General features: G+C 38.0%; 1 protein-coding gene across 3 annotated transcripts in view; it reads left to right on the forward strand.

Annotated features, from left to right (window-relative positions):
* The window catches only part of LOC307008764 (kelch-like protein 29), a 163,419-nt gene that overhangs the window by 90,463 nt on the left and 47,300 nt on the right, over window positions 1-25,656 (forward strand). For all 3 annotated transcript variants that reach the window (XM_079631895.1, XM_079631896.1, XM_079631897.1), the window contains one exon: window positions 19,169-19,367. In XM_079631895.1, coding sequence (XP_079488021.1) covers window positions 19,169-19,367 — 199 coding nt within the window. The remainder of the gene's footprint in view (window positions 1-19,168; window positions 19,368-25,656) is intronic.

Here is a 25,656-nt window from a genome sequence, read left to right on the forward strand (position 1 = left end):
AATAAATAATAAATGATTTCCAAATGTTTTAATACATTTTATGAATTGTTTTCTTCCCTCATACATTTTTCATTCATTTTCATTTAGTCAATTTAAATGGACTGTTATCTGTTAGATGATTTAACATGAGTTTAAGATAGTTTTATTTGTTTGTTTGTTTGCAGCCAATATTTATTTATTGCAGCAATATAATATTAGGCTAATCCAAACACAGAAGTTACTCCACAACAGGCTGACTACACTCCATCTGCATCTGCCTATTAAATACATTAGCTTTTTACCAGTTGAGCACACTGTTTGGAGTGCGTTAAGCGTCGCTGTGAAACTGGATCAGATGGCATGAGAAGGAAACAGCAGAGATTGATGCAGTGACCTTATGTTTATTTGGCCCTGCACTGCCTCCATTGAGAAGGAGCTGGATAGGAAATCAATCTGAGTTCAGGCTGAAATGAGTTCCTCTACTTCACGCTGTTCCCCAGGGGTTTAGCCTATGAAATCACAAATCCAGCATGGCACTGAAGCAGAACTTGGGGGGAAAAAAACATTTCTTCTTTATTTACAGTCTTTTGCACTCTCTCTCTCTCTCTCTCTCTCGGTCTCTGTCTCTTTTTTTCCCTTTTCTTTTATTCTGTGTATTCTCCCCAGTTTGGCAGACAAGTATATAAATCACACTCTGTAACTTTATGGGCTTTTCTTCTGTGCCTCGTTTGGCTGGTCTAAATATGGAAATATCGTGCCGCTGAATGCTGTTGGATTATAATGTAGGTGGATGGAAAATGAAAAGTGTTTTATGCTCTTAACGCTTGATAATTTTTAAAGAGCCTCTGGGTGTTGGATAAGATACCGTATCTGAACACAATCAAAACAATTATGTTTTTTTACGAATATTGGCTTCTGTGACCCAAAGCTAATTGTTCTTTTATAAGCATCTTTGTTCTTTGTATCCCATAATTAACTTCTTTGAGCAGGTTCACATAATTCAGCATTGGTTTGAAATACGCAGTCTGGAATTAAATCAGCCTAAAAGAGCTGACCTAATGAATATCCAGACAACACATCTTTTTGTATAAATTTAGATTCTGTAAAATTATCCAACAGCCTTGAAATCATGTCAATCAATGCACCATTTTCACCATAAAACAGACGTTAGACATTAACAAACCATTTCATGTTAGGACGTTTTTTCTCTCTTTATGTCAGGCTGTTTTTAAGTGGTGATATAAAGCTGTTTTTGTTGTGGTTTGAGGTCACTCAGCTCTGTCGGGTCAGTTGTTTTAATGATGGTCTCTCAGGTCTCAGGTGTTCTCCAGCGTTGTCTCAGTAGATTGGCTCACAGCAGGACGTCTGTCTCAGTCTTTCATCTCACAGCACTCAGCACACAGAGAGCTGGTGAACTTTGCTGCTGTGTTGATCTCCCTCTGATTTTGATTGTCAGCTTTACTGAGGTTGAGTCCAGTGTTGAACCGTACGCTATGGATTAGATGGTGTGTGTCTTGTGCTGAAAGCGGTTCTCTTGTCCATGTATGCAAACCAATTTAAAAAGGGGTTGTGATACGAGAAATCAAATTTGCCTTGATCTTTTGACTTATAAGAGGTATTTTACCATTAAAACATCCTGGAAGTTTCCTAGTTTAAAACAACATCCCTATTATAAACAAAGCATGTATTTAATCAAGCTCAAAAAACAGCTCGTTTTGAACTTATAGGGTCTGTGTTATTTTTTTGTTATTTAAAGGCCGTAAATTAGTAATATGCGCGTTGTGGACCCTATAGGCGGGTCCACAACGCGCGTGCACTTTACTTATAACACAAACAGGGATGAGCAGCAGCACACAAAATAAGCCAAATATAAAAAATAAAAGGATTACAAGGTAAAAGATTATTATTGTGCACATAAATATATGGTGGATATGGCTTGTCTCATTGATGGTTGCTTTAACCTTGCGCAAGGGCAGATCCGTTTCCTCGCTAGAGAAGTGTTAATTTTTTCGCTTTGAAATTCCGTCATGTAAATAGCGAATCCGCCATGGCGCGAGTGCAACTGGCTTTTAAAGGGAATGGGGGATGAGACTGACTCTGATTGGTTTATTGCACGTTACGGCCAAAACACACCCATTACTCATTAAAGGTGCCATGTGTAAAAATTGAAGTAAAAATATCCAAAAAATGAGCTACACGCATCAAAAGAATGAGAAGAAATAAGGGCGATGATGTCATTAAAAAAATGTCAAGTTATAGTGCTGCAGAGATATCAACCTTAATTAGCATTAGCATTACTAGCCACGGCCCGACAGGTGTCGTAATACCAGTTTCGGCCATGGGAGGCGGTATGCGGGGCACATAACCACCAGCCAACCTGCAATACACGAATAACTCGCACGGCTTGTGGGCGTACTTGAACCATAGACTTGAACCTGATGTCTATCGTGTGGAAAGTACAGCCCACTACTTCATTTCAATTCAGGGAAGAGAGCGGAAGGATGGCTGAAGCCTTTGGCAAGAGAACCCTACAACCACCGCGCTCTGAAGCAGAAATCAGATCAGATAAGAAAAGGACCGCTCGTCAGGGTCCGGGCTCGAAAGCGCGGGGGACGGCGAGCGAACTGCAGCGCATAGCCCTGTTTTACAACGTTCAGCACCCATTCTGACACGCCCGGGATCGCTCCCCATGCTTTCGCACGCATAGCTAGGGGCAGAATGGTCTCCGTGTTCTGACCGCCGCACTGCGCGGGTTCGAGAAACTGAAACGGAGGTATCAACACGGCGCGCGCGCCCTCGTTGTCTGAAGAGTGCTGCTCGCTGACGACAGCAGCCGCTGTTTCACATTCAATGACTCGGTCGCTAAGGACGGAGAACAATTTGTGGCGCGAACAGGTCATTTGTAGCCTACTGTATCTTTCAACAGTTTTCGTGTTTTTTTTTACTATAGTAGAGATGATCGGTTCACGTGCGCTGTCTGATGTTTACTGCATCACTCGACATGGAGAGGTTGGGTAAAGTAATAATTACAAGAGCTTCACGGACACGGTTATCAGATACAAGCATTCAACGGCCCTGTAGTATATATATATATAAATATAGGTTATTTGTGTTTGCGCACGTGATATCAGGAAGCAATGTAATAACGTTACTTGTAATACACACATGATGGCGATGCGCAAATCGAGTGTGTGTGTGTGTGTCACAAATCATTATTGTTTCTTCAACTTATTAAAATATATTACTTTACTGCAACTATCTGTTTCTGCTTCTTTATCATATTTATAGTGTGTGATTTATAAAATACCATATCCTACATCACATATTTTGATATGTGAGGTATACTGCCCCCATCTGGTATGGAATGTGGAGTATGACTTGATTTTTTTTGCCAGACAATTACACATGGCACCTTTAAGAGAATAGAGACAACACTTTTAGACCATGCGACGGGCGCGCTGACCATTTTTCACGGCGTTAAACTAGCAAAAGTAGATTCAGAAACACCCGTGCACTTGCGCCATGTGAATTAGACCATGCGCTTTCTTTCTGCATTTCTTTTGTATTTCTTACTTACTCTCTGCATTTCTTCTGCATTTCTTTCAGTATTTCTGCATTTATTTTTTTACATTTCTGTATGCATTTCTTTTTTTATTTATGCATGTCTTTTTTTATTTATTAATTTATGCATTTATTTACTTTTCGATTTATTTTAGAAGTGAATGTGCACCAAAAACATATGTGAAATATAATTGCTTATTCTTTTTCCTTTTGATTTTTGGGTGAAATATGATTTTTTTTTATAGTTTCTGTGACTTTCATCCAGCAGGCAATAGTTTAAGATTCAGATTTCATTTATTATTGTCATCGTAAAAACATTATAAAAATGTTGTCACAACGAAATTAAAAGTGCTACTCCTAGTGAATATATACAAAAAAAATACATTCATACACTTATTCAGGTCATACTCTAACACAGAATCACACCAACACATACACATATTAAGACAGGTCACATGGTGGAAAGTGCAAATGCAGTGCAAACAGATAATACAATCATTCATCATGGTAGTTTAAGATTCAGACCAGGGTTTCAAAATTGCAGGTAAAAAGACATTGGTTTTGAATTGCACATTTGCAGGATGGGAGTTCTAGAATTAAGTCATTAAAAGCTAGAAGACAAGCCCTGCTTTTTAAGATTTATTATAATACTTTAATTAAAATAATACATGGACGTTTAAATAGTACCTTCATTAAATTTAATGCAAGTTTTTTTTAGGCTGTGCTTGCAGCTCTGAGAAGTTTTTTTGCTCCTTATTGCACAGTAATTTCTCCTCTTCTTAGTTCTTTTTAGCAGCAGAACGCCTACATCCCTACCAGAAATGACAACTCACCCGAACAAACCGATGCTGTAGGTGAAAATGAATGAGTTGATGTTTTTTTGTGTGCTGAAGGATTAACTTTCATTGTTCAGTTAATGTGTCATGGATCTTAACAACACGGATTACAGCAAAACCAATTCAATGCACTTTTAAATAGTCACAAAGAAAGAGCTTCCTGGCGCTTAGAAATGGGAAAAGGGTCATTGCTCAGCAGTGGTCACTATTCCCAGGAGGTCAAGACAAGCGGTTAAAAGTTTTAATTGAATTGACCCATTTGGGATGGATGGGTATGAATATGTATAACCGGACATTTTTTCCACAATTTTGGCCATTTTTAAAGCGCTTTAAGTATCTTTTCGTAATCAGATAATACTCATTATGAAGGAAGTTGAGGAAGTTGTCATATATATATATATATATATATATATATATATATATATATATATATAAAACGTAATCAGATAATAATCGTTATCAAACTGCAGTTACTTGTTTATTGATTACATGATCACATGTTATTCTTACAATGGCAGTAAATTATTCTAAATTAATTGATTCTCCCTACTGCTCCCTACCAGCCTACAGCTTATTTACATTCAGAAGGTCTTCCAGGTTTGTGGAATTGCACACACAGTCCTGCCACTATATGTGCCTATCACTGAAAACTGAGACGTGCAGCATTTGATCACTGGATTAACAGAAATAATTTCACTCTTCAGAAGTGTTTTCTCAACATTGCAACATAGCTAATTGGCTCCTAACGACACATTGATTATTATTTGAATTATCACTCTGTGAGATGATTAAATGTACAGTCACGTCATTCTAGATTTACATGCAATGCAGGCCCAATTTTTTTGACAGATGAACCTGTTTGACCTAATATATTTACTTAAAGTCCCCTCTTAGATTTTAACTTAATTAAGTTAGGTTAATAATAAAATTGTCCATAATAATAATAATAATTAATTAATTAATTTAATTTCACGGTTCTCTGACATCAATTAATGGTCACATGTCATGTAGGTAAACAGGAAAAAAATGCTTTGTAAAAATCTTTTTTAGGATAAGTTTTTTTAATTTTTAATGTTTTTTTTTTATTTTAAAATTCTTTATTTTAATTTTGTATGATTCAATTACTAAACAGCTTTTAATTGAACTCACAGACCCCTTGCAGTTCCATCATGAACCCTGACGTAATGTAATATTTAATGCACTTCATCTTGTTAAAAACAAAACAATTAAATATATTTGTATTTTTATATCAATCTGATACAAGATTATCTTATTCAAATCAATGTGATAAACATTAAATTAGGTCAAAAGTAATACAAAAAATAATCAAAAACTAGTCAGATTACATTACCTTAAATGTGTAATGGATTACGTTACTAACTACAATATTTGTTGTAATGTCATTTGAAACCAGTAACCAACTACAATTTGTAATTAATGTACTGGGTAGATTATATTTGCAATATATTTCAAATAAATGATCAACTATTTATTTCTATAAGCATTAATATATATATATAAAAAAGGGTTTCACAGGCCTTTTATTTTTTAGTTATTTTACTTATTTATTATTATTATTATTACACATCTTTGAACAAATTGTTACCTCTTTTGAGAGAAGACACTCCAAAAGGTCATACAAAGTCATAACAGAAAATAGTTATACAAGTTTAATATTTATAATGTAAAATTATATATAAATAAATAAATTGTATGCTTATTATATATTTTAACTAAAAATCAGCTAAACATCTGTTAACATGAGTTTAGTATTTGATCTACTACACGATGAGGATTGCTCTGTTCCGACACGTCATGTGTTTATGACCCGTTGTGGTCTGTATCCGGCATCTCCTGCTCTCCTCTGGCCTCTGTGCTGACTCTGGTTTACACTGAAATGCAATTGCTGAGTATTGCGATGGAGGCTGTTTTCCCAGGTCATTTTTCAAAGTGAGCCGCAGACTTCTGCTTTATCTCTACACACAGGCATCATTAGAGACACGACGCTGTCCGGCTGTAGTGCCGCTGACTGTTGTGCTGTGCCAGGATACGCATCTTTCTATATAATCCATAGAGAGAAAAGTGTTTCTTGGACATGCTTAATCTGTCTTCTTTTCAGCACAGCGACGCTCCCCATCCATCAAACCGCTCTCGCACTGGCTGAGCATCAGTCTGCCGTCCCGTCACAGGAATGTGCTCTCTGTCTCCCCTCCTGTTATCTAATATATCTTTAATGCATGGCTGTCTTTGTGTGTATGTAGCTCTCTCTCTCTCTCTTTCTCTCTCTCTCTCTTTTCTCACTTCTATTTTTTGCATTTCTTTATGAAAAGGCTGTGCCTTCAAGCACAGAAACACAAGAAGGAAATCTCCCTCAAATTTCACTTTCTATTAGCATCTGTACACAGAGAGCCGCTCAACTTTTTGATTTATGGCTCTGATAGAGCAATTTTATATTTACAAGCTGCAAAATAAACATTGCAAATTTGATTCCAGCATGTAATGTCTTGCCTTGGGAATCGCTGTTTATTATATGTCTCGAGGAAAATGTGAAGAGCACAGCAAGCGTGTCTGGCCATGAAATGAAATATTAGAGCGATTATTTTAATGTCAGAACGACATCTTTTTTGGGGGTGGTGGGGTGTTTTCTGCTAGTTGTTTTTGTTGTTGTTGTTGGTAGTTTCTGTCTTCTGATTGTCTTTCCCATTATCTAGTGGAAACTAGATGAAACTAGTGAACTTTTGACTTTCAGCACACTGTAAAATCTGTACTTCTCCTTCTGAGACAGACACGTTGATGCGTAAAGTGACCAATTCCCAAGTTAGTTGTCCTTTTACAAAAGCAGGTATATCTGAAATTACGTGAATATAAACCTGAAATATTAGAGACCAGTAACTGGTTTGACCAATCTGTATTTTTTTTTAACAGTTTGTGTTATCAGCAGTTTGTGTTATCAGTCAGCCATGCAATAAAGTAAAATACTGGATTGCATTTTCATGTATTGCATTGCATTGCATTAGTTTGGCAGTCTAAAGCCTTGTTTATACTCGACGCGTCCGTTATGTCCGGCTTTTTATGCTACTGTATGCTCATTTTTTAAATGTAAGCAACTAATTTAGGGGTGCTGGTGTGATGAGAAGTTCGTGCTCGGCCAGATTCGGCTCATCTTCGTCTTGCTATTATAACGGCGGATTTGCCAGCGCACGCCAGGAGCGGTTCACAGCCGAGGAGACCGACGTTCTCGTCAGGACCGTAAAACACAGAGAAGTGACATTGTATGGGGATGGGAGAAACCCACCAAAATTAGCTTCGGTTAAACAGGCGTATAATAATTTGGGTAAATGTGTAAGCTAGATTTATGCCTATTTTTTCCACATCTTCATGGACACAACAATGATTTCCTCGTGTGTTAATATTTATCCTTGTAATAATGTATGATGTGCAAAAATGAAAACTGTGCGGCGTTTGTTTAGATTGGAGAATCGTTCATCTTCGGATGCGGAGCCGCACGCGATGTTACAAAATCTGACGTGCACACCACCAGGCGAAATGGGCCCTTGCGCACCCAACGCGCACGACCGCCAACACCACAATGACGTAATTTTTGCCGCGTGCACTTCGCGCTCATGCGGACGCGTCGAGTATAAACAAGGCTTAAGATTTTTTCAGATGATATTTTTAATTTGGCGGCACAGTGACTGTTTGTAGCAGTGGCACAGTTTGAACATCTCCGGTTCGAGTCCCGGCTGAGCCAGGAGTCTTTTCTGTGTGGACTCTGCAAGTTTAACCGCCATAAAGTGAAAGTTTAAGATTTTCACATGTTTTGTCTTGCCAGTTTACACATTTAATAGATTTTAAACCATTCCAGAGCAAGAAGAGGCATAAGAGAATTTAATCCGTTTTTTACACCCCCAGATTCCAGATATTCAAATTGTAGTATATCTCGGCCAAATATTGTCCTATCCTAACAAATCATACATCAGTGGAAAGCTTATTTATTCAGCTTTCAGATTATATATAAATCTCAATTGTAAAAAAAAATACCAATGTGACTGGTTTTGTGGTCCAGGGTCACATATATACAGTATAGATACTATGGGCCCTATTTTAACGATCTGAAACGCAAGTATCAAATGCGAAACGCAAGTAACTTTGTGGGCGGATCCCGGGTGCTGTTGCTATTATACCGGCGGGATAAATTACTCTTGCGCCCGACGCAAATCTAAAATGGGTTGGTCTGAAGTAGCTTCATTATTCATAGGTGTGGTTTGGGCGTAACATGAAATTAACCAATCACAGCGTCCTCTCACATTCCCTTTAAGAGCAGGCGCGCTTGTCCCATGGCGCGCCTGCTAATTGCTATTATAACGGCGGATTTGCCAGCGCACGCCAGGAGCGGTTCACAGCCGAGGAGACCGACGTTCTCGTCAGGACCGTAAAACACAGAGAAGTGACATTGTATGGGGATGGGAGAAACCCACCAAAATTAGCTTCGGTTAAACAGGCGTATAATAATTTGGGTAAATGTGTAAGCTAGATTTATGCCTATTTTTTCCACATCTTTATGGACACAACAATGATTTCCTCGTGTGTTAATATTTTTCCTTGTAATAATGTATGATGTGCAAAAATGAAAACTGTGCGGCGTTTGTTTAGATTGGAGAATCAAAGTGTATGCGCGTTGTTCACACGCTACATAATGGCCAAGCATGCGCCCTTAAAATAGCATGTGACTAACGCGCAACGCACCACTGTCTTTAGACTCGTTTTTTTCCTGGTCAGTGGCGGAATTGTTTTCTAAAACTGCAAAATAGCACCAGGGAACGTTTGCGCCGGAACACGCCTCCTCTTTTCGCTGAACCGCCCCCGGGAGCGCATGTTCATTCCCTAATTTACCAACGTACATCTGTGGAGGAAAAAGTCCCCTGTTTACGCGGGTGCAAAATAGGAATGATACATGCGTCGGTGTGCAAAGTCAATTCCGCTGGGTGCAAGATAGGGCCCCATTTGTCTAACTGCTTAGTTTAAATGCCACACACATGCACTTGAGAATTAATGGCTGTACAAAGTTAAGCAATTATCCAAACATATATCAGCAAGTTTGTTTACCTGTGGTCACTGTTGTTTCCCGTAAAACTAACAGTGGTGAAAATTGCTACTAAGTGTCTACAACTTTCAATGATTAAATTCCATGAATCTCGCAAACTTTGATTCCATGAATCTCACAAACTGATCTCAGAATGCAGGGATTGACAAACCAGAATTGAGTTTTCCAGACAGATATTGTTTTATATATATTTTAGAGAACAGAGTTTCTTTTAAGATCTTTTTGGGATTTGTCTTTTCTTCAGAAAAAGAAAAAAAGACAATGAAGTCGCTTCCTCCTGTAAATGAGAATATCTGTCAAAAGTATTGAATCAGAAACCTGTGGCTGACAGATGCTGGAGACTGAGTTTTTACTTGTTAGAGATCAATAGCAATTTGATGAGTATCAAACACGGCGCTCAGAAGTTCTGGCGTCTGTTCTGTTGCGTTCAAATGTACAAATGCAGCTGTTATGTGAGGACGCTTTTACAGAAGTTTGTGCATCAGTAGAATGTCACATCATTGTGTCAGGATTGACAGATACCTCATGATGTATGCGAGGATACATACAGGTTGTGATGTTTCATAGCAGCTCGGTTCTGTCTTGCCAACTCTAAAATACTGTCCAAGCCTTAGAATGAATCATCCATATTAAATGCTTTGTTTCAAATGAGCTGAATCCAGGTGTATGGTATTTCCAGAGTTTTGATTGTTCTGGATGTGATGCGATAGTTTTGCACAACAACACCACATTATTTATTTATTCAATCTAAGAATGAATCCACCCATCTGTTAACTGCCCTTTGTTTTCAACTAAATGCATTTGCATGCACAGAATTTACAGAGGTTTAATTGGTCTAGTGGTGATGCAACAGTTTTGCACAACAAAACCACATTTCCCATGCACAAATAAAGCATAAATCTAATGTGGATCATTTGCTCTTCATTTTATTGTAGTTTCCATATTTGTTGTAACTTGCACTGGTTGCCGACTGCTGTTCGCATCAAATTCAAGGCACTGATGTTTGCCTACAGAACAACCACTGGCTCTTCACCCCTATATTTAAACTCTTTACTCCAGACTTAAGTGCTCTCCAGAAGCTTGCGTTCTGCAAGTGACCGGCTTCTCCTGGTGCCATCCCAAAGAGCCACAAAATCACTTTCATGGACCTTTACCCTGACTGCTTCAAGTTAGTGGAAATACCTGCCTAACTCAACTCGAGCTGCTGAGTCTTAAACCATTTTCAAGAAATCTTTTTCATCAACACTTGACCCATTAATACTATGGGGGCTTTCACACTGGCAGTTTAGTTCGAAACGGGGCACGATTCACATTCATGAAAAATTGGTAATGTGTGGTAACTAGGGGTGTAACGGTTCACATGTGCACCGAATGCAATCTTAGGGTGCTTTCACATCTGTAGTTCGGTTCATTTGGTCCGGACCAAGGGAGAAAAATTATACTTTGTAGCATTTTTCAGGCGTTTTGGTTCCTTTTCACACCACACTGATTGCTCTGGTCCGAATCAGTTTATGAAACGAAACTAAATGCAGTCACGTGACAACATCCACATCACTCGTTGGCCAGATGGGTCTTGAACGTATTTTCATAACTGCACTTTGATTGTCAGAATTAACGTGCGGGAAAATTCCAACAGAACTGACGGAAGTAAACAAAGAGGAGGAAAATCCGGCAGACAAGACGCCGCTTTTTACTATGGAGAAATTACTTTGTGGGCTGATTGTATCCCTGGTCATAGTGTATTATATTAGTTTGTCTACACCACTTTAGGCAAACAATAACATTTGAGAATGAAGCGAGAATGCGGCTTGAAAATAATGTTTTATGCAATGCACGCAGCGAGTCACTTCAGGAGGAGGCAACGCGTGCATTAATGTTGCTAAACAGTGACATAATGCACAGCGCGGCTGACTACGGCAGCTGGTTTAGTCCAAAAATGCGCAGTTATTTCGCAGTTGGGTCTGTTCGAGGTCGGATCACGTTCTCACCACAAACGAACCGCTCCAGAGTTCGTTTGAAAGCGTACCGAGACCACCTCTCCTAGGAGGTCTCGGTACGCTTGTTTGGTCCGCTTTTGGTGCGCACCCGAGTGCGATTGCTGCATTCTCACCTGCCCAAACGAACCGCACCAATTCGGAAAACGAACTCTAGTGCGATTCAACCGAACTAAACAAGGCAGGTGTGAAAGCACCCTTAGGCTAGTTTTGTGTGCGGAACATGCGTTTCCACACCGAGTTTCCACACGAACATATTAAGTGTCGGAAGTCTCCGTGTTGCACTGATTAAATCTGATTAATCGTTTTTGTGATTCAAATACATGTAAAATATTACCATAACATCTGTCTTCCTGTGTGCGGAAATTTGTTTATGTTGCTGTGACAACGAAACGCGTGCATGCGCGCCTGTGTTAAGAGCGCTTGTTGCTCCATGCGCGCTGATGTGCTCATCTGTTGACATTTCCTAATAAAAGCGGGCTTTCCACACAAACAAACGTACATGTGTCATTAGTATGAGAAAAAAAATGGGATTTTAACTCTCGGGTCGGGCTCGGACATAAATATCTTTATGCCTGTCGGGCTTGGGTCGGGTTCGGTTACTGCTGTCTAAAATCTACTGCCTAAAATTCGGCCCGATCACCACATACACGGCACGCTCGCTTTAGCCCAGCCTCTCGCTAGCTAGCGTCATGGCCATTATTGGTTTAAGAGTATTTTATTTAGTGGAGAACTTTGCAGCAGTATTTTATTTCTTATTCTTTTTTTTTATATATATATATTTTTTTTATTAATTATATTTTATTAAAAAGTGTGTTTAAAAAAGTGTAAACTAATTGTTAAAAAAAAGTTTATAGTAAACAACCAGCAGTTTAATGTTTTGCATTTCTTTCCCTTACTGTACCGAAAATGAACCGAACCGTGACTTTAAAACCGAGGTACGTACCGAACTATGATTTTTGCGTACCGTTACACCCCTAGTGGTAACCAAGGTATGTGAAAAGTAGCACAGACTCGTTTCCGCGCCTGTTCAGGAAGAAAAGTAACCTGCGCATGCGTTTTAGCCGATTACGATGGAATCAATTCAATAAAACTGTAAGGGATGATAGTGTTGATGATTTACCCCGAGTGCATTCAGGGCAGCAAATGAATGGCATTCCACTGTCTCCTGTAAAGAGTCTGTTTGCAAGCATAATAGGACCAATTTTAAAGTAAGATGATGATTGCAAGTGCACCAGGGTTCGATGGAATCAAGTTTATGGAAGTAAAATAATGACAAATGTTTTTGAAACAAAAAAGCTTGTTGAATTGCACTACTTGAAAAAATATGCATTGCATTAACCCTGCTTGCATTTTATTGCATTGTATTTTTAGGGCTTGCATTTTTATTGGCTGAAATTCAACATGGTTGTATAGACCCTTTTACAGCCCACGTGATCAAATAGTTGCGCAGGCATTTTGGCAACGGAAGTGGTGGTGTTCCCCACTGGCTCTAACGTGTTAGCAACTCCGAGAGTTTATCAAAACGGTTTCCCAGCATCAAAATGTCTGGTTGTTACGTTTACGGTTGCACTAATCGATATTCCACCAAGGGGCTTAAAGGTTGTGTAGGTATAATTGTCTAAAGAACTTTTTTTCAAATTGGCTTAAACTGTCTTTATATACCAATACATAATTAAAATGTAAGTACTTTGAAAAAGAGAGTATAAAAATTGAGTGACTCTAGTGTATTTAATCTTCAAAAAACACAGCTCATGAATTCCTACCGGGACGAAAGTGATTGGCTTGCGCGACTGTCACTCTACGTCGCCATGACTACCGCCGCTATTATTGGCTCTGCCCACGTGCGCGCAGTCGCGCACCCGTTTTTAGGTGGGAGTGAATGGAATTAATGAGCTGTGTTTATTGAAGATTAAATACACTAGAGTCACTCAGTTTTTTATACTCTCTATTTCAGAGTACTTGCATTTTAATTATGTATTGGTATATAAAGACAGTTTAAACAAATTTGAATAAAAGTTTTTTTAGACAATTCTGACCTACCCATACCTTTAAGTTTTATAGGATTCCGACAGGATCACGGCCGTTTCAGTAGAACCGGCAGCGCCTGTGGCTGCAGACGATTAAACGTGTTGATTGGAGCGAAAGACATAATAAAAAATGCTCACGTCTGCAGCACCCACTTGACAATCTGCTGATTCTCGCCATACTTCCGTTGCCAATATGCGCGCGCATACGTTTCTATGTCATCATTGTGTACAAACAGTAAAAGGGTCTATATTTAAGCTGTGAATATTTCAAATCAAAACATTTCACACACTTTTTCATTATTCAGAATTCAATAATCAATTTTCACCTTTCCGATTTCACTTCCAAAATATTCATTCTGTTTAAAAATACAACCTATATTCGACAGGCAATTTTCGGTCCATTTTATTTCGCTTTACAAATTCCCTTCCACAATTTTAGTGGTTCAAATTATTATCAGGGCCAGTATATATATGGGGAAGCTGATAAAGATACAAAAACTGTTTACATTTAAGTCTTCACAGTTAGTTTTGCACATGTTAGCAGGTTTCTCTACCGTGAACGAGATTAATGTTATTATCTGATGCTGATGTACAGATCAAACGTTAAATCTGAGGTAGTAGACATATATTTTTCTCGGTTGTTTCATTTTCTTAACTTTATATCGTGGTGCTGTGCTGCAGAACTGGGGATTCCCTCATTATGTCCTGCGGTCAGGACAGTTAATGCTTAATGGACCAATACAGTGATATAAAATGGCATGGTGAAAAAGGCGACAGTGGCCCCCGTAACTTACTATTCTATGTACATTTGCATGTACACATTGCATTTCCAATGGTCTAGAAGAAAAAGGAAGAAAGGTCCACATGACCGCTTTCACATTACCAATTTTTCATGAATGTGAATCGTGCCCCGTTTCGAACTAAACTGCCAGTGTGAAAGCCCCCATAGTATTAATGGGTCAAGTGTTGATGAAAAAGATTTCTTGAAAATGGTTTAAGACTCAGCAGCTCGAGTTGAGTTAGGCAGGTATTTCCACTAGCTTGAAGCAGTCAGGGTAAAGGTCCATGAAAGTGATTTTGTGGCTCTTTGGAATGGCACCAGGAGAAGCCGGACACATGCAGAATGCAAGCTTCTGGAGAGCACGTAAGTCTGGAGTAAAGAGTTTAAATATAGGGGTGAAGAGCCAGTGGTTGTTCTGTAGGCAAACATCAGTGCCTTGAATTTGATGCGAACAGCAGTCGGCAACCAGTGCAAGTTACAACAAATATGGAAACTAAAATAAAATGAAGTGCAAATGATCCACATTAGATTTATGCTTCATTTGCGCATGGAAAATGTGGTTTTGTTGTGCAAAACTGTTGCATCACCACAAGACCAATTAAACCTCTGTAAATTCTGTGCATGCAAATGCATTTAGTTGAAAACAAAGGACAGTTAACAGATGGGTGGATTCATTCTTAGATTGAATAAATAAATAATGTGGTGTTGTTGTGCAAAACTATCACATCACATCCAGACCAATCAAACCTCTGGAAATACCATACATCTGGATTCAGATAGTTTGAAACAAAGGGCATTTAATAGATGGATGATTCATTCTAAGGCTTGGACGGTGTTTTAGAGTTGGCAAGACAGAACCGAGCTGCTATGAAACATCACAACCTGTACGTATCCTCGCATACATCATGAGGCATCTGCCAATCCTGACACAATGATGTGACATTCTACTGATGCACAAACTTCTGTAAAAGCGTCCTCACATAACAGCTGCATTTGTACATTTGAACGCAACAGAACAGACGCCAGAACTTCTGAGCGCCGTGTTTGATACTCATCAAATTGCTATTGATCTCTAACAAGTAAAAACTCAGTTTCCAGCATCTGTCAGCCACAGGTTTCTGATTCAATACTTTTGACAGATATTCTCATTTACAGGAGGAAGCGACTTCATTGTCTTTTTTCCTTTTTCTGAAGAAAAGACAAATCCCAAAAAGATCTAAAAATAATATCTGTTCTCTAAAATATATTAAAGGTGCTCTAAGCGATCTCGCGCGTTTTTTAGGCCAAAACATTTTTTTTCACATACCGCAAACATCTCCTCACTATCCGCTAGCTGCCTGTCCCCTGAACACACTGTAAAAAAACGCTCCACAAACAGCAGCAAAAACAAACTGAGTAATAAACAGAGCGACCCGCACCACGAAACATAAACTGTTCCAGCCAATAACCAACAAGAATGATGTGGGGTGGGGTTTGGGGGGTTATTGCGTGGATGAGGAGGAGGGAGGGTCTAGCTAGCCTCCGTTTTGTTTGATAATAATTCAAACATCAACAAGAGGTTACGCCAACCGAGATCGCTTAGAGCACCTTTAAGAACAATTCTGTCTGGAATACTCAATTGTGTACTGGAATACACTGGTCAGTCAATCGCTGCATTCTGCGATCAGTGAATAAGTGAATGGATTAAATATTAAAGTATAAATAAATAATTATATGAAAAATAGAATAATGAATGGTCACACTCTAATGATGGATGGATGGATGGATGGATGGATGGATGGATGGATGGATGGATGGATGGATGGATGATAGCTACTCAGTTTTTATTTGTTTGATAACAGGCCACATGAACAGCTTGACGTACAGGTGATCCTTTCCAAAGACTCTTTTTTCAGCTCGATCAACACTGGGTTGCCATGGTGAACAATCCCAGCGTGGCATTACTCCTTGTCCACTATATCTCCAGCGAGATTGTAAACACAAAAAGACACGGTCAACAGCTGGTGCGGCTCTCCTTCGCTTTCTCACCGCCAATCGATTTCAAAGGGAGCCAAACTGAGGGCTTCGTTTTGAGCAGAATACATTTGCATGTACACATTGTATTTCCAACGGTCTAGAAGAGAAAGGAAGAAAGGTCAAAGATTTACTGGTGACAGTGGTGGCATTTTACTAAAGTCCCTGGTGAGACTGGAAAAATCTGCACCATCACATTCAGATAGTTTATCAATCTGGCATTTCAGGTAGGAGCTCGAAACCATTTGTGGCGTGAGAAAAGGATCAAATAAATGAAAAATGGTTTCTGAAAAAGGCGTTTCTAGCAATCTACAGCCAGCATGGCCGCTGGAGAAATCCCTCAGGATTACAACCATTCCCTCCACTGCTCAGGCAATCAAGACTTATCGACTGAATGATCTAGGAATCCAAATGCAGCTCCGCTCACCACTCCGCTGAGCATATCTGCAATAATGTCATGCCATGAGGGAGCCAGACTACGGCACGCTGAATACCAGATTAAGACACAGAGTACAGCACAAACCACAGCTTTACTGTGCGAAAACACTGATGGATGAATCATCAAATGCTTTGTAATGCTATTCAAATATAAATGGTCAGAAAACAAGAAACAAAACTCTGAGTGCAAACAGTTCTGTGATGTGCATAATTTATTCGGGATGGAATCAAATTCATGAATTGCCCTCTTTTTCACAACATACACATTTACGTTTTAGCATTTTAGCAGACGCTTTTATCCAAAGCGACTTACAAATCAGGAGAGCAATAGTGAGTGCTGTAACCAGTCCCAGTTAGTCTAGCACAGTACACACGAAGCCAGAGCTTTCCCTCTCCGATGTTTTTTTTTTTACCTCGTTCTAAAAAGACATTAGGCAAACACGGCATCGTCTCTAGAAATATCTGCGTACACACAAAACCAGACCAGTATGTGGTGCTGTAATTCTGCCACAGAGATACAGTAAAAACAGAGAAGAAGACTTGGAGCATGCACATAAACCTTGCTCTGTATACAATAACAATAGGCTCAGTAGCTTCTTGTTCTTTTTTTTTTCACTAAGAACTTTATTGAACAATATAAACAACCATAAATGGCCTGGTACAAAATGTGAAATGTCTTAAGACAACAGACAAGCATCATAGCATAAGAAAGAAATTAAAAATACATTAAAGTAGGCTAAATAAAAAAATAAGAGAGGCTCAGTAACTTCTGCAGCACAAACACAAGCATGTAGTCCGCAGTTGTTGTTGCTGTTACGTGACTTAGCATTGTCTGACTAGGGTCGACACGTGAGATGATGACATCATCGTTTCACAAAACACACAGATTTGCTGTACACATGAAAACGCAAGGGTGTCATTTTCACATATATCCACTCTGGGACACTCTATTAAAAAAATAGCAGTTTCAGTCACCCAAAACGCCGGATCCGTCTGGACGAAAGGCCGATACGATACAAAATATTTACGTATACAGCTAAACACGTCTCCTTGTGGACAAAGCTTTAGAGTGCAGAGCTCTTAGCCTAATAAGCTGGGAGAGCGCGTGAGTGCTTTGATTGGTAAATAGATAATTTTAGCTCCCTTTGAAATCGATTGGCGGTGAGAAAGCGAAGGAGAGCCGCACCAGCTGTTGACCGTGTCTTTTTGTGTTTACAATCTCGCTGGAGATATAGTGGACAAGGAGTAATGCCACGCTGGGATTGTTCACCATGGCAACCCAGTGTTGATCGAGCTGAAAAAGGAGTCTTTGGAAAGGATCACCTGTATGTCAAGCTGTTCATGCGGCCTGTTATCAAACAAATAAAAACTGAGTAGCTATCATCCATCCATCCATCCATCCATCCATCCATCCATCCATCCATCCATCCATCCATCCATCCATCCATCCATCCATCCATCCATCCATCCATCCATCCATCCATCCATCCATCCATCCATCCATCCATCCATCCATCCATCCATCCATCCATCCATCCATCCATCCTGTGACCATTCATTATTCCATTTTTCATATACAATTATTTATTTAGACTTAAATTTTTAATCCATTCACTTATTCACTATTTCTCCATTTTTAATCATTTTTAATTATTTAATTAAGTCACTTATTTATTCATTCATTTGGATTGATTCCTTCAATTTCATTTAAATTAATTTGAATGTATTTATTTATTTAATTGTAATATTATTTAATAAATTGTATTATAATTATAAATACATTATTAATACATTTTAAAGTCTTATAATTTCATTTTAATTTAATTAAACCTAACATTTAATTTCAATTTAATTTCTTTAAAATACTGGTATTTCATTTATTTTCAATGAACTCCTAAATGTTTTTAACATGATTTGTAACATGCCTATGTCTTTTGAATTCCCAATTTGTATGAAACATGTTTTTTTTCTCAATCATTTGCGTGATTTCGTTTTGTGTTGAGGGTAAATCATCTGAAAATCAAAGAAGAACATGCTTAACTTCCAGCTTTCAATATTTGAACTTGTTTTGATGTCTATGCTGTTAGCGGAGGTTGTTTGCCACACATTAATGTGTGTCAGTATCTGTTTTGTATCTGTTTGGTTATAATGGGCATCCTCACACAGCATCCCTCGGAAGACTTCGTTTTATTTTTCTAGCAGGCTAATTTGTAAACTCGGATGCATCATTACAAATTGCTGTGTGAATATCTGAAGCTTAATTATCCAGAGATATTTTTTTTTTTTCAGTCATTGAAAATAATAATGCAATAAGGCATGAGGCCATCCGTAACAGTGATTTGACCACAATTAGTGTATAGCACAAAGCTGTCTCATATCATCTCTTTCTTTCTCTGTTCTCATTCGATTCCTTTTCTCTGTCGTGTACCCAGCATGTGTCTGAGCTGTTGGCGGTGGTGCGGCTTCCGTTCATTCATCCCAGCTACCTGCTGAACGTGGTGGACAACGAGGAGCTGATCAAGTCTTCTGAGGCCTGCAGGGACCTGGTGAACGAAGCCAAGCGCTACCACATGCTGCCACACGCCCGCCAAGAGATGCAGACGCCCAGAACTCGCCCGCGACTGTCTGCCGGTACATTCTTCAGCATGGCTTATAGTTTCTTTAAGATTAACGTGTGACACACTAGCTCTGTTCTGAGCTTCCTTGCCGTCTACAGCCGACATAGTGTTCTAAGGCATCGTGACTGAAATGGAACCTCTTAAGCGGCCAAGTTGGAATGCCCTACATAGATAGCAACTCCACATAAGTGGAGGAGCTAAAAATGTAATGCTCTAACAAGCATAAAAATATACAGCCTACACAAAAATCTTACATTTTTTTAAGGCAAGACACTACGGGCCCGATTTTAACAATCTAAGCGCATGGTCTAAAGCGCACGGCGCGAGTGCACTTAGTGCGTGTCCGAATCCACTTTTGCTAGTTTACCAATGGGAAAAATGGTCTGCGCACCCGGCGCATAGTCTAAAAGGGTTGTCTCTATTCTCTTAATGAGTAATGGATGTGTTTTTGGGCGTAACGTGCAATAAACCAATCACAGTGTCATCTCCCATTCCCTTTAAAAGCCAGTTGCACTCGTGCCAATTGCTATGTACATAGCGGAAAGACTTAGCGCTTCTCCAGAGAGGAAACAAATCTGCTCGTGTGCGAGGTTAAAGTGCACAAGCAGACCATCTACGGGACAAGCCGGATTCCACCATATCTCTATGTGCACAATATTATTGTAATACTTTTCATTTTTAATATTTGGCATGTTTGTGTGCCTGTTTGTGTCCCTGTGTGTGTAATAAGCAGAGTGTACGCGCGTTGTGGACCCGCCTATATATATTACTAACGTGCTCTGTAAATAGCAAAAAAAAATATTGCGCCATTGACTTTAGACCAGATTTCAGTTGGTAAATGGTGCAATCTATTTCAGTTGCCCCAAAATAGCAACGCGCCATCAATGCGCCTGAACACACCTCATTTTCAGGCTAGCACACCCATGGGGGCAGAGATGGGCTTAAATGCATTTGCTAGTTTCAGCCCGATGCAGTTATCATTTTCACGTCCTGCGCCACTTTGTTTAAATAGCAAATTTGCTATTCAAATAACGTGCCTCAGGACGTGTAAATGATAACTGCGTCGGGCTGAAACTAGCATAAAACACTTGATATACACTATCAACATATTTCCCCAGGTGATTATTCACAGTACATTAAGCCAGTTATTTTGTATTACAAGTTTCTGAAATATTTAAATTTGCCATGATATGAGTCATTATGTAATGAAATATGTAATTTGCATACATTTCAGAACAGAAATCGGAACACTGGATAAAACCAGTTTCAAAATTCTTGTTTTATTTTGTTGACATATAAGAGTTAAAGGTTTTTACAGTGGGGATTTTGGATATCTCTTTTTATCACTCCATAAATCAGAAAATACTGTCAACAGACAGAAAAAATGTAATGCTTTAGGGGTAAAATATTATATTAATCAGGTGAATTATATATGAGCAAACCGCTCTGTTAAAACCTTCAGAATATAGATAGGAGTAAAAGAGTTACGTTTATTGTATGTAGTGATGAAATAGAGATTTCGGACTGTCCCAACCTTTAAAGATATGTATTATAATTGAAATGTGCATGGTTAAATAGATGAAGTGGAACAAAATAAACAATTAAATGTGTATTTTGGATATTTTCTTCCCACTAGTCTGAAAGAAGGCATGTCATGGAAGCAAAATAGCACAAAAGCTCACAATAAAAAAAAGCTGGTTTTGCCTTCAGTTGCCTTAAATAATTTGTTATTAGATTAAATTATTTTGGCACTTTTCCTTACTTACGTCAAATAAGGGACATTTATATCCAGCATCGCAGAGCTTGTCATGATGCATTCTGGGATTGCCTTACCCAAGAAGGCGAGACACTACTGGCAAAAACAAATATTTTTCATGCATCTGTCAATTTTGAGATTTTGGGTCTTTTTAGCTTTTCATAGGTTTTTTTTTTTTTGGAAGGAAAGTGGAAAGAAAACATCCAAAATACACTTTCAAGTGCATGTTTTATAGCACTCTATTTGTATCTTTAGAGTTCAATTACAGTACATATCTTTAAAGGCTGTTTTCTCAAAATGAGTTTTTTGAGTCAGAAATCTGTACTTTAAGTAGCACTTACATGCACCAAACTTTACAGTTTTATTCCTTTCTATATTCTGAAGGTTTTTACTGAGAGGTTTGTTCATATATAATTTGCCTCGTAACACTATACCCATAAGGTTTCATTAGTTAACATAAGTTAACTACATTAGTTAACATGAACTAAGAATGAACAATACTTCTACAGCATTTAACATTGACATTTAATGTTAGTTTCACTTTCAACATTTACTGATACATTATCAAATTCAAAAGTTGTATTTGTTAACATTAGAAATGCACTGTGAACTAACATGAAGAAACAATGAACAGCTGTATTTTATTAACTATTGTAAACAAAGATTAATAAACACTGTAACAAATGTATTGCTCATTGTTAGTTAATACATTAAATAATGTTAACAAATGGGACCTTATTGTAAAGTGTTACCATTTGCCTGATTTCATACAACATTTTATTCCTAAAATTATTTATTTATTTTTCCCCCCTGGCTGTTATGGAGTGATAAAACGGGATATCAAAAATCCCATCTGTAAAAACCTTTGACTCTAATATGTAAAAAAAAATGAAACAAGAATTTTGAACCTGGCTTTATCAAATGTTCTGATTTCTGTTTTGGAAATGTATGTAAATTTGTGCATATTTAATTAGATAATGTATAATTTGCATATTTAAACATAACATTTTAGAAAACTTGTAATATTTTTTTTTTTTTTTTTTTTTTTTTACAATTCTTAAAGGAGTACTTCAATTTCAAATAAAAAATTCCTGATAATTTACTCACCCCCATGTCATCCAAGATGTCTTTCTTTCTTCAGTCGAAGATAAATGAAGGTTTTTGAGGAAAACATTCCAGGATCTTTCTCCATATAATGAACTTCAATGGCAACCGACGGTTTGAAGGTTCAAATGCCAGTCTCAATGCAGCTTCAAAAACTCGACACAATCCCAGTCGAGAAATCTTATCCAGCAAAACGATCGGTCTTTTTTTTTTTTTTTTATAAATAAAAATGATATACTTTTTAACCACAAATGCCCATCTTGTACTATCTCTGAGATGAGCCACACATTAAGTCATCATGTTGGAAAGGTCACGCGTGACGTAATCAGAAGTACCGACACAGTGTATACAAGTTTAGAGTAAGTTATTGTATGTTGAAAGACACATATTTATATGTATTTGTGTCAGTTTATTGTTTAAAAATGTCACGTCCTTACGTGTGCATATCCTGGATGTTTAACGATTTAACGCGTGAGACCTTTCCAAAGTGATGACGTAATGCGTGGCGCATCTCAGAGACAGGCATTTATGGTTAAAAAGTATATCATTTTTATTTATTTTTTAGAAAATGGCCGACCATTTCGTTTCGCTAGATAAGACCCTTATTTCTCAACTGGGATCGTGTCGAGCCTTTGAAGCTGCATTGAGACTGACATTTGAACCTTCAAACCGTCGGTTGCCATTGAAGTTCATTATATGGAGAAAAATCCTGGAATGTTTTCCTCAAAAACCTTAATTTATTTTCAACTGAAGAAAGAAAGACAATGACATCTTAGATGACATGGGGGTGAGTAAATTATTAGGAAAATTGTATTTGAAAGTGATCTAATCCTTTAATATAATCATTCAACTGGGGAAGTATGGTGATCTAGATTGTTTATTTTTTACCCTGTTCACCTGGGGTGTCTTGCCTGAAGTCTTCATGCAGTATTCAGTACTGTATTTGCCAAAACAAGGTATCTTTAGAGAAGAGAAAATGCTGTCTAGTTAGTCAGCTCACTAGGTTTTTATTACACATTTTATTAAATGAGCTTTATTATATATAAAAAAACAAGATCGTTCCCAGCCCTAATGGCGATTGATAATAGCTATATAATGACATTTATTACAAACCATGAGCAATTTCATAAGTCAACACCATTGCTGAAAATGTTCTCCTTTAAAACTGCAGTGAGCCAAAGATGCTGGAAAAATCGCTGGTGTTTCTGACATCACAAACTACCTTGTAACCAATCACGTCAACGTGTGATCCTCAACGAGCAATTTGCATATTCATAGAACCCCGTATACTAAATGAGGCAAGGGTGTAGAGTTACATTCAAGCTATTTTAAGGCATGAAGAATCAAAGAAAAACACATTTAAATATGTCATTTTGATGATCAAAGGTGAGTTTTAAGGGATAAAATGATTGACTACAGGGGGACTTTAACAAATTTAACTATAAGATCATGTCCTGACTTGTAAACTAAGGTTAGTATTGCTGTGCAGTGATACACAGTAGCTCCTGAGCTGTTTTGCATGTTATATAGTGGATTTTTAGCATATCTGGAATGCTGTGTTGACTAACCAGCCCTGTTTTATAATAATGCAGTGCACAGATATAGAAGCAGCATGCTGGATAGAAATCCGTCCTGATGTTGTATGACAGAGCCTCCACGCATCTGGAATAGAGCCACAGCGCTGTCACAGAGCTGCCAAAGCAAGCATCAACAGCGGCCGTCAGCGCACCTCCGCCTCTTATTACACAGCGTTAGCCAGTGGGTAAATTTCACCTGTGTGTACTTAAGACAAGCTGTGCTGAGATTATCACACAGAACGACCCAGTTCATCACAGACCACGGGGGCTTTAACACTCTTCATTCATTATACTACCTCTAAAATCTGTTTTTATCCGGCTTTTGTTGTTGCATTTCAACAGGGCTGTTCTTATGAAAGAACCTGTGTTTACACTTTTCAATAAGAGTCTTACTTATTTAGTAATCTTAGTATTATTTTGGATTACTGTGGCCTATGCGTCTAGCCTATTTGGACTTTTTGCTGATTTTTCACCATGGAAACATTTAATTACTTTACATCTTTAGAGAACTTAATTTTCTAAGTGTATAGAGTTTGTACATGAAATCAGCCTTTTAGAGGTAGTTACATCCCAAGTCTCATCCAAGTATAAAGAACCAGGGGTCTCATTTATAAAGCGTGCGTACGCACAAAACGGGGCTGGAAACGTACGTATGAAACTGACGCATATCTAACGGCAGACGAAGTAAAACCTTAAATCTTCATTATGAGTCCTAATCATAAATACAGTGCATGTTCACAATAACAGTTCAAATAAAATAATGATTTAAACTATGTTTTACTTCTGATAAACATTTAGATTAAATATGCCATTCTCATTAATGGAGTTAAACACTTAAACTAGCTACATGAAATTTACTGAAAAGTTAAAATATATATATAAATAGCCTATAAATATTTGTTGTGGATGCAATGCTTTTGAACACTTTTCCTTTGGCATGCTGTTTTAATGTTTTAGCTACAGAGATTGCGTATCATGATAGTAGCAGATTGTGCAAATATAATGCACAACAAGGTCTATCTGTTTCCATTAAAAATATAAATCAATTAAAAAGACTATTTGGTCAGTGGAAAAGATTGAGAAAAACTTTCTCTGAAATGTATTTTACACTATTTGATTTATTTATTCAAAAACAAGGCAAGGATAGGCTACTAAATTATTTTTATTAATTTAATGTGACGGCACATCCGTATTTCATATTTTCCTAATGTCTTGTACCGTTAAACATGTTATCACGTGGGTGAATAATCATATGCAAATGATATGCAGATGAGGATATGCATAGTAAAACGAGGCGTTGTAAGCTCCATATATGGTTATTTCGGGGAGGAGACACATGTGCACACAATCTTCCGCTGAGTGGGATTTATAAAGTGAATCCTGCGCAGGTTCTGGCGTACGCACGCTTTTATAAGTCTGAATATTTTTTTGCGTACGCCATTTTTGGCTTTCGGGCGCACGTACACTTTTAGTAAGGATCCTACGCACAGTTTTATAAATGAGACCCCAGGTTTTCTTTGTTGTTTGGTAATGACATGAGATAAAATATTGGATATAGTCAGGTAGTTTTTAAATACAATTATATTTGTGTAACAGTATGATAGTTGCACATTTTAAAACCTGGCACTGCACTGGCACTTTCCATTATTAGTGCATGTTCACTAATAATAACTAGTACAGTGGTTCCCAACCTTTTTTTTGTCTGAGACCCCCTTTTCCCAAAAAAATATTGTAGGGCCCCCCTTCACATTTAATGATATTATTGCTCTTGTAAGCTTGCAGCAAGGATGAAAAAATATGTTGTTTTCAAACAAATGGTATTATAACCAGATATAACCAGATATGTTTATGCACAAATAATTGCC

Source organism: Phoxinus phoxinus (genome assembly GCF_949152265.1).
Source record: "Phoxinus phoxinus genome assembly, chromosome: 13".
In the NCBI taxonomy this organism is placed as follows: domain Eukaryota; kingdom Metazoa; phylum Chordata; class Actinopteri; order Cypriniformes; family Leuciscidae; genus Phoxinus; species Phoxinus phoxinus.